This window comes from Mytilus edulis, chromosome 14 (assembly GCF_963676685.1).
Source record: "Mytilus edulis chromosome 14, xbMytEdul2.2, whole genome shotgun sequence".
Lineage (NCBI taxonomy): Eukaryota > Metazoa > Mollusca > Bivalvia > Mytilida > Mytilidae > Mytilus > Mytilus edulis.
Window position 1 is genome coordinate 35,686,964 of NC_092357.1, and position 10,856 is coordinate 35,697,819.

The window sequence follows — 10,856 nt, forward strand, 5'->3', positions numbered from 1 at the left end:
TATTAATCATGTTAATCATGTGTTTCCTCCAATATCAAACTGGTATCAAGCCTAAAAAGTGTTAAAAAAAGTCAAATCAACAAAGCCGTGTTTGTTATCAATTATAAACAAATTACATTTCTTTTTAACATTATATGACTTTGTATAGTTTATAATTTAATATAAAAAAGATGAAGTGGAAGGATTAAATCAGAAAGTTACATATCGGCACTTATCTATAAGCCTTTCTCTAGTCCCATTTGTGCTAGCCAAGGGTTGCGATCCAGTCAGCTGGAGAATGGGACTGGATCATGGATAATGGCTAGCGATAATGCTCTAGTTCGGAACCTTGTTATAAATTAATGATCATTGGTTGTTTCAAATATAACCTTAATGTTTTTTGTTATTTGGAATAACTTGGTGCTGATGGTGAATATTTGAAGCATCTAGTAACAGTTCAACCTTTTATGTCCTTTTTAGACTCAGGACGACTTTGAGATTGACAAGAAGTATAAAACAGCATGGCTATTGTATAGACGATGTCATCTAGACTTCTTTTTGGCCATTTTTGTTCGATTGTTTTATAGTTGTTGTATAGCAGTCTACATCTCCAGTTAAGCGGCTTATTTTGATCTTCTGAACCCTCTCAACCGAATATCAAATGGTCGACACCAACTCTCCTCCCACGCAACCAAATAGTATTTTTTTTAAAAGATGTAGTTTTAATAAACTTATAACATTTAATCATTGTTGTCCTTTGACCTTTTGGTTGATTTCTATTATTTCATATCATTAATTGAGGTTCCTCGAAATTAAAAACAAATCTGAGAATCCTGTAACCGAGATGTTGGCAGGTAAATTACTACGAGTGAAGTTAATAAATAAACATTGTCATATTGTGTTCAGAGACTATGCAAACTCATTTAATGCCATTGGCTGACCAAGGGAGGGGGGGGGTCCGGGGGTTGGAACACCCCCTTTTTTTTTGGGCTGATCCATGCATTTGAATGGGGATATATAGTTGGACCCCTCCCCATTGGTCCTGGGTTGGGACCCCCCCCCTTTAAAATCGTTGGATCCGCCCCTGAATGCCTCATTGTAACAGACACTTATGTACGTTTAACCTCTCACTCGTCTAAAAAATAGGAGTGCAAAACCTAATGCCAGTTTGGTATGAAAGGTATGGAAATGTTCATTAATTTACAGAATATTTGAGTTTAGTTGAAATCAACCATTCTTCTATCCCCCACCTATACCCTGATTCTTTCTTTTGTTTGTTCGTTGTTACTTAATAAGGTTGATAGGTGCTATGCACTAGATGACATTAATTGTATCTGAACATATTGAGTGACGTCGTAAATATCAATTGAACATATTTTTACAATAAAAAAAGGGTTTGACTACATTTCCTTCACTTGCAATCAACATAGGAAAGCTACAGGTATTGGTATATTAAAGAATTATGATTCTTTATGGAGATAAAATTACGACATTATAACAAACATTGAATTTCACAAAATTTTATGTAGCTATTGAAAACATCAAATGGGTGCACTTCGTTAATCCTGTCAAATGATTAAAAAAGGCATATGATAATATAAGAAGGAGTAGACAGGGATAAAGGAGGATGAGATTATGGAACGGAATCAAGTTGGATGGGGAGACTGACTGTAGTAATGGAAGTGAGAAATAGGGACCCTTTTCCATTCCTCCATATTATGTAGTTACTTAGGTATAGAAATATAGAACGATTTTATGATCCTGGCTGAATATACACATATGATCTACACGTATGATGGACCATACATATTTGACTTTCAATTATTCGGCTTTGAACCTTGCTGACGAAAGTAAGTCTGGAAAAGTCCTTCGGGCGCATCAAATTTAAGAAGTGTGATTCTTATTTTGAACCCTGAACCTGAAACTATAATTAGAATCTTCACAGAACAAGTTGGGTAATTATTTTATTATACCCCCGCTTTAAAAAAAAGTTGGGGTATACTAGATGTTTAACCCCTGTCTGTCAATCCATCCGTCAGTCTGTCGGTCCCATGAATATTTTTCAGCGCATTCTTGTGAGGAACTTCAATACAAGGATTTCTGAAATTTGGTTCAGGGTTCATATATGTCAGCTATACTGTGTGATGCGTTTTCAGATTTATTACTCAGCAACTTCCTGTTTACCGAACACTTACATATGTTTACACTATGAAAGTTATCCACTTGCAATGGGGGTATTATCAGTGAACAGAAGCTCGCAGTTTCACTTGTTTATAAACAGTACACCAGTGTTAACTCATTCCAAAGTACTGCCCTTTAAAGTTTCATGACACTAAAACATGAAACCTATCGAAAAATGCATTTAATGACATGCGTTTTGTCGCCCAAACATGTTTTTTTTTTCGCGAAAAAGCAACGCGCCAAACACATTGATAAAGATAATAACAAAATTATAAGTATTCTTAACAAACAAAACATATACACAGACGACTGTCAATGAACAAAAATGATGTACATGTATATGCAGTGTATTGTTGACAGTTGTTAGCAATCATACCACATCTTCTTTTTTATATTGACAGTTGAATGTCCTTCTACTTTTTCTTTGTACCAATATTCATTGTAATGTGTGTCATTTTCGACCTATTTTTTTTATTTTCACTTCTTATCTTGTCCTATGCTTCTCTTTTATTCATTTTTGGTTCAAGTGTATTGTGTCTCCATTGTGTGATAAAAAAAAAAAGTATTTTGTTGGCGTGCCGATTTGCTCTATAAACTTATAATTATGCTTGTTCATTCTTTTGATTAATTTTGAGTATTTATTTTTTGTGATGTTTTTCTTCTCATTTTCTTCTTAATTAATCCTTTTATCTACGTGTTATCCTGTATTTTTAAAACTATGCTAGAAAATCTGTTTAATGTCATTTGAAATGTTTACAGGAAAAGAGAGGTAACCACTGAATATTTAATGTAAAATTACGGATAACAACTTCGTTTGTATTGAAATGATCTACAAATGTATGTCATGAAAATTCATTTAAGTTACTCTTTTATTTAAGAAACAACTAAAAAATGTATCAAACAAAGAGTTTATCTTCATGTACGTAAATTCAATTACTACATAATATGTTATGCCTCAGTCAAATGTTAATGATCTTGTGTTTTTGAACTTCAATTAAAGCCACTTTAACTAAATGGGAAGTGGATCATAATTATAATTACACCTTATGTAAGAATCCTGAATTTTGATTGATTGATAGCTAGTGTATTTTTGACCAATTTACTGTTATCAAATGAATATCGTTCATTTTTTAACACCGCAGTGGTATTTGCCAAAAGGATATGCATGTTTTACCCCCCTCTGCCGTGGTATTTGCGAAAAACTACTCTATCCGACTAAACGCTTGTAACGTCACGATCATCCATGCGTTTTTATACGCCCGTCGTCTTTTAGACGGGACGTATTATGGTATACCGTTGTCCGTCCGTCCGTCTGTCCGTCCGTCCGTTCTGTCCGTCCGTCCGTCCGTCGTACCGTCCGTCAGTCCGTCGTCCACACTTCGGACAATAACTCAAAAACACTTTCACCAATTTCCATGAAACTTCAGTGAATTGTTTATATCTATTGACGTAAGCTCCCTTTCGTTTTTTTTTAATTTCAGATTTTAAGTTTTGGATTTATTCATAAAAAAGGGGGGATTTTCAACACTTCGGACAATAACTCAAAAAGGCTTTCACCAATGTCCATGAAACTTTGGTGAATTGTTTATATCTATTGATGTAAGCTCCCTTTCAATTTTTATAAATTTCAGATTTTAAGTTTTGGATTTATGGGGCTTTATTCATAAAAAAAGGGGGATTTTCAACACTTTGGACAATAACTCAAAAAGGCTTTCACCAATGTCCATGAAACTTTGGTGAATTGTTTATATCTATTGATGTAAGCTCCCTTTCAATTTTTATAAATTTCAGATTTTACATTTCCGTGTTATGAATTTTTATGCTTAAAAAAGGGGGGATTTTCCAATTTTGGGACAATAACTAACACTTTCACAAAATTTTATGCCACTTTGATAAATTGTTTAAATCTATTGACATAAGCTCCCTTTTTATTTTTATAAATTTTAGATTTTACGTTTTCTTAAGTAATGAATTTTTATACTTAAAAAAGGGGGATTTTATGAAACTTTGGTGAATATATTAATGTAACATCCCTTTTGATTTGTATATATATTTCTAGTTGATCATATAAATTCATTTAAAGCATAAAAGACAAGTTAAAAGAGCAACGGCGTAGCATGCGCTCAATCGCAGCCCTTTATTGAACATTAACATTCGCAATCGGCCTTTCTGGTTGCACGAAGAACTGCATAGTGAGAAAGGCCGAGAAGTTAGATTGTAACATTAGGTGTAATTAAACAGATATAGCATGTTCTTGAGGGGTAATACCCCTCCTTAACATGATATATCTGTTGATAATATCCCTACTACTAATTCATAGCTCTAAATTCAGTCTTCCCAAGTTGTAACCGTTTCATATTTGACCTAAACGTGACGTAGATAAAATTTAAGCGTTTATACAACTTCACTTAAAAATAAAAAAACAAAACATTTAAACACATGTCGTGTATGTAACTTGGATGACGGTGACTTACGGTTGTAACGTGTAAAATTTACGTTGTATGGTCTCTTGTGATTAGTTACCCCATTAGTAAGATAACGTCTCCTTATCTTGTATTTCTAAAAGAGCTTTTAAAATTAGTTACACCAGGTGTTGTTTTTTGGGGGTTTTTTTTTCGCTTTTTTCGAAAATTGAGTTTAGAATTTTAGTGATTTGATTGTTTTTGTCAATGCATTTACTACGTTTATCGACTCTGAGGTTTACATATTTGTGCCGGTTTAGATTTTTTTTTAGCGTAAAGTAGGCTCAATAACATGCATTTCAATATATATGAAATAGAATATCCGACTCCTATTGATTCCGTGCCAGTAACCATTGATGGCTGTTTACCGAAAGTCCAGCGGCAAATATTTCAGGCGCATAAAACAAAGTTAACACACATTAGACACTTTAGCCTGCTTTCTTTTTTTATTGACATGTAATGTTTCATGTATGCAGATGTAGTGTCTAACCAAATAAAATTGAGAACGGCAATGGAGAATGTGTCAGAGACAACAACCCGATCATGATGAGCAGACAACAGTCGAAGGCCACAAATTATATATTCAACGCAGCTAAAATCTCCTGCACCCGGATGCATCCTTCAGATGGCCTATTAAAAGCTACATATTGCATAAATAACATTTGAAATCGTGTTATAATTGACGTACACGCAACGTAGATACTGTCGTTTTCTTTTTGAAAATATATAACTTCACCCAATTGTAAAAACATCATCAAAAAATATTTAATTTATGCAACTATAATATCTGAATATCGTGTGTACATTATCCGTGACTTGAACCGGATGCACTCTAAAATAATATTTTATCCTTTTCGTTATACTTCTCACACTTTCTATGTAGAGATTACAAGTTTAAGAACTAAAGGTATTTCAAAAAGTAGACAAATGACCTATAATAGATAGGCCAAGGGTATTACAATGTATGGTATTCATGCTAATTCTTTTATCAAATTAAAAAAAAAAGTTTAGACCCTTTGTTTTTCTATTAGGGCAACTGTGTGTGGATGAAAGAACTCTCAGTTTGATTGTTTCAGTCAACATTTTTGAACTTGTAACGATTCTTGACGATTTACAAAATGCTTGCAAAAGCTTTTGAATTGAATTGCATGAGTAAGACACTATTGAGTGTTAAAGACTTAGCATGTACATGTACATGTGTGTTGCCCTCTAGATGACTTTTGATTATATTTTGTAGTTGGGTTGCTGTCTTATTTCTGTTTTCTCCATATCTCCTTGTATTCATCAGAAGAAACAAAAACTGATTGTCTTCTTTTAAAATACAGGATCACTTACTATTGATTGGTGTTTGCTTATTGTTCAGTTGCAAATATTTCATTGATATTCAGGACGAAACACAATATGTGCAATATGACCATACGCAAATATAATAATGTAAGTTTACAGTATTTCTTCATAAAGACATGCGTATGCTTACCGCCATAAAGAAGGGTATGAATACAAAAGCTTTATTTCTGTATTCTTTCCTTTTTAGCAAATTATATTTTCCCCACAAAAAAGGAAATATTCATGGAAATAAATGTAAATAGAATTTTGTCCCCTCGCAAAAAAAAAACCAACACCAAAAAACAAACCCGAATGCCCCTAATAAAAAACAAATATTGTAAACTTTATATTTTTTTAACTCTTTTATGTTACTAATGAACATGCTCCAAGTTATAAGCCATTCAGTGATTGATTTGTCATGCCTTTGGCCCTTTTATAGGTGTAATTTTGCTTTAATAAAAAATATAGTTTTCATTGGTTTATATATAAATCAGGCTGTTAGTATTCTCGTTCTTATTTTTTTTTATATTTGATTTGTCTATTTGGTATACATTTTGTTCGTTTGTTGAAGGCTGTACGGTGACCAATATTTGTTAGCTTCTTATTAATTGGTCTCTAATGATGAGTTGTTATAATTGGCAATTATTTCACGTCTGCTTATATTTTTATGTTATGTTTCATGTTTCATGTAAGCAATAACCGGATGCATTTTATTTTTTATCAGCTCCAATTTTGATGGTTGATCTTTGCAATCGAATCATATTTGATTTATTCTTCTGTGATGTTGAGTCCTATGATCAGGAACCAACGACAAATACTGAACACTGTAATTCTTCTTAGTTTTCCCGTAATTTTTTAATGGTTTTAGATTAATCACAAACCAAAAAAAAAAAAATAAGAAAATTTGTTGAAGTTTCACAATAAGATCTTGAAAGTGACATTTTAAATTTATTCATATGCAATCTGATTAAAATTTAGATATAGCCTTACTCGTGTTCTCATCTAAGTCAGATATCATTATTTTGATAAGATTTGTCCTATATATCGTTACTTGGTTCGAAATATCCAATATCCAATATGAACAATCGTATGTGTTATTCTAGTTTTGCTAAGCTAATTATTGAACACATTTCTTTTTATCAAAATAACTTAAAGTGCCAAATGGAGGTTAATAGTGAGTATAGCGTTATAGGCTAGTAAGCTAACAATTTACGTAGACGTTAAACAAATACATAAATAGGTATGGCCTACATCTGTAGAAGATAACATCTCAGACTATATATACCAATACTATGAAGGAAAAGTCAATAAGAAGGAACACACATACATTTATAAAACAAAGATGGAAGGACGACAAATTTGTTGTAAGTTGACATTAAAAGGAGAATGTATATTGTATTCACATGTATTTTACAATTACAATTAAGTTTTAAAGATTTTCGATGGCACCTATAGTTTGGAAGAGAAAATTAAAATTATTGGTCAAGTATGTACAAAATCACAATGAATCTATTCCGAAAATAAATATATATATGTAATAAAAATGTGAGACTAATATTGACGTACGTCAAATGAATCGCTTTAATTATACGATTGTTTAGTTTTAAATTAAGTACAGCTTATTTGAAAAAAATAAAGAATAGAGGTAACCGATGAGTTAAAACAAGCCAACACGAATTAATACATTTTTGATTTTTTTTTTGTAGCATAATATAAAGAAGCAACTAATAGTGTAATACATTAATCTATTGATGTTTTGATTTCAGTTTCCTTTCTCTTTGTCACTTTTGTCGATTCGTTCCTATTCAGTACGCTGGACAGAGCGAAGGTGCAAGTGCTTCTTACTACTGGTGACCAGTCGAAGAAGTTATCACAAGAAGCAGATCTGTATCCCTTGCATGACAATAATAATTTGCCTCAAATAAATATCAACAAGAACCAGCGTTATCAGACGATGGAGGGTTTTGGCGCCGGTTTGTCGAACTCAGCTGCCTCTGTAATCTACCACAGTCCAAAAAGACATGAAATTATGAGACAACTTTTTAGCCCTACAGATGGAATTGGTGAGTATTATTTTTCTCTTCAATATAGTTTACTAAGACTACATCCACACGGTGGGCTAGGCCTTTATATCACGGACGTTAAACCTGTGGATATGAGAAGTCTTCTTCGGTTTTGAGTGTATGCGATACCCACAGTTTTTGTCTCTTATTTCTAATTTGTAAAACAAATTTACCATGTTTTTGTTATCGGTTAAAGGTAAAATCACAAAAAATACTGAGCTCCGAAGAATATTTAAAACGTAAAGTCCCTAATCATATGGTATAATCAAAAGCTCAAACACAACACACCGAATGGATAACCAGTTTAATATTCCTGACTTGGTACAATTAGTTTCTTAATATAAAATAGTAGGTTAAACCTGGTTTTATAGCTAGCCAAATATCTCACTTGTACGCCAGTCGAATACTATTCCATCAGATTGATAACAATATGTGAACAAAGCAAACAGACATAATAGATATCAAAAATAGGTGTTCAGAAGTCAACATGATTGTGTTATAATCTTAATAATACTAAACAACAAACAAATATGTAACAAAGAAGCACAAAAAAGGCATATAGAAAACCACTGTTTTCTCTTATTCTTTACAGTATACACTCAAAAAAGTTCACTTACTATGTATTATCATTTATGATTATTAACTGTAGTTCGCCATTTACACCGAGTGTGAAAATACTTTTCTCCAATTTTTCGCTATTTTCACGTTTCTTGATAGGTGTGATAAAAAATATTTCTCCTCACTAGTGAAAAATCGGTTGTCTGCAAATGATTGGTCGAAATTTTCTTGGTTTTTATCTGAATTGTCCTATTGTGACATTATAAAAAGTGGCAACAATACCTGATGACGTCACATAAAAACTTTCTTCAAATCTTTAAAAATGAGGGGTAAAAATTCTTAAAGAAACAGATTTCAACATGATAACTCGTGTATTACGATATATCGTTCGTCTCAACAGTTACATTTAGATTATTTAAAAAGCCCGGCAAGCCTCTCTTTTTAAATAGTAAAATTCAATTGATTTTCTACCTTTAAGGCGGTACGACGAAATAGAGAAAGCTATACACTTTAGATGACAAATGATAATATTTTTATCGCTAATTTACCTATGACGCCGTTTGCATTGACAACGGCGTATGCGCCATAGTTTCTAGTGAAAACTCTACCATGATATGAAAGGAAATTATCAGTCATTAAGATCAAAGACAAATTTCTAAAGTAGCGATAATTATCCGTATTAACAAACACAATTTCAAGCAAATCACAAAATATGTGTGGCACGTTTTTATTAGTGCTTTCATAAAATTGATATTAACCATAATGTTCTTAGTATTTTATTGTATATGTAAAAGTATTGCTGTTTTCTTTTGTAGGTGTGTCATATATAAGGATAACAATGGGTGGATCTGACTTTCAAGCTGTCCCTCCATATACATACAATGATATACCCAATGGACAAACAGATTTCCAGATGAATCACTTCAGTATTCAAAAAGATCGCGAATTCTTTATTCCTATCATAAAGGAAGCATTGAGTCTTAATCCGTCTATGAAAATAGTTGCTACACCTTGGAGTCCTCCGGCATGGATGAAATCGACCAATACTTTATACGGCGGCGATTTTCACCAAGATTGGGACGGAAAATATCAACAGGCTTTATCTCTATACTTTGTAAAATTTATTCAAGCATACAAAGCAGAAGGGATAGATATAACTGCAATTACAATTCAAAATGAGCCTCGTTATCAAACAAGTGGTTACCCAACCATGACAATGTCTTGGCAGATACAAAGAGATCTTATTAAATGGCATATGGGACCACTGTTTCGACAAAATAATATTAACACTAAAATTCTAATTCTTGACCATAACTGGGATCTTCACGAGTATCCGGAAAACATTCTTCGAGACAATGATGCAAAACAATATGTTGGGGGCGTGGCATGGCATTGCTACGCTGGGGACAAATCTGAACCGGAAAGACTTCATTCAAAATTTTCAAATATTGACCAGTATTTTACAGAATGTTCTGGTTTTGCGGCTTCACCTGATTTTAAAGGCAACTTGGTTTGGAATTTAGACAATCTTTTCCTTCACCAACCAAGAGTATGGGCTAAAACAGTTTTATTCTGGAATATTGCCCTTGATCAAAATCACGGACCTATGGTCCAGGTTCAAGGTTGCAAAGATTGTAGAGGTGTGGTAACAGTTTATTCCGGGTCTGACCGATACCAAAAAGAGGTTGAATACTACATCATAGGGCATTTGTCAAAGGTAGTCAAGACACAAGCAGTCAGAATCGATTCAACTGATAACGTGAATGGTTTGCGATCGGTTGCGTTCGAAAATCCGCTTGGAACCATTGCCGTTGTAGTCTTGAATACTCAAGATCAAAGCAAACAATTTGCACTGAATTTTAATGGAGTCCGTTATTCGTACAATTTGCCCGGAAAGTCAGTTGTATCTTTCCTTTATTCTCCCTAATAAAATGTAGAATTGATGCATTGTTAATTAGTCAAGGATTTCGTTACCACTAAGCACACCACATCTTCATATTTTATTGATAGTAAATTTTTGCTCCGTCTTTAGTTTTCTTTTTGTCGGTTTATGTTCGACTTATGAGTTCGAATGTCCCTTTGGAATCGTTCGCCTCTCTTTGATATATATAGAAAGCATCTGATTCTTTGTAATTAAATCTAAATTAATAAACGACGAATTCATCTATTGTATATGTTGTGTACAAGATGTCAGTTTGTAAAAACTGTAATTTGTACAGAGATTTTGTATGTACACGTTATAAGTTTTTTGACACATACCTTCTTGCATCAGGTGCTATAACGTTAT

The 10,856-nt window shown here is 32.9% G+C and overlaps 1 protein-coding gene across 1 annotated transcript; it reads left to right on the top strand.

Annotated features, from left to right (window-relative positions):
* Positions 1–7,251: 7,251 nt before the first annotated feature.
* LOC139502737 (uncharacterized) lies at positions 7,252–10,512 on the top strand. Its single transcript, XM_071292301.1, has 3 exons — positions 7,252–7,312; positions 7,715–8,011; positions 9,385–10,512. The coding sequence occupies exons 1-3, from the start codon at positions 7,291–7,293 to the stop codon at positions 10,494–10,496; spliced, it is 1,431 nt and encodes a 476-aa protein (XP_071148402.1). The 5' UTR covers positions 7,252–7,290; the 3' UTR covers positions 10,497–10,512.
* The last annotated feature ends 344 nt before the right edge of the window (positions 10,513–10,856 follow it).

Excerpts from the sequence above, each read along its gene's own strand:
- LOC139502737 (XM_071292301.1), top strand. The coding sequence starts at position 7,291 with ATGGAAGGACGACAAATTTGTT. Across the intron at positions 7,313-7,714 it reads GGAAGGACGACAAATTTGTT|TTTCCTTTCTCTTTGTCACT; the intron begins GTAAGTTGACAT and ends TTTTGATTTCAG. Across the intron at positions 8,012-9,384 it reads TAGCCCTACAGATGGAATTG|GTGTGTCATATATAAGGATA; the intron begins GTGAGTATTATT and ends TTTCTTTTGTAG.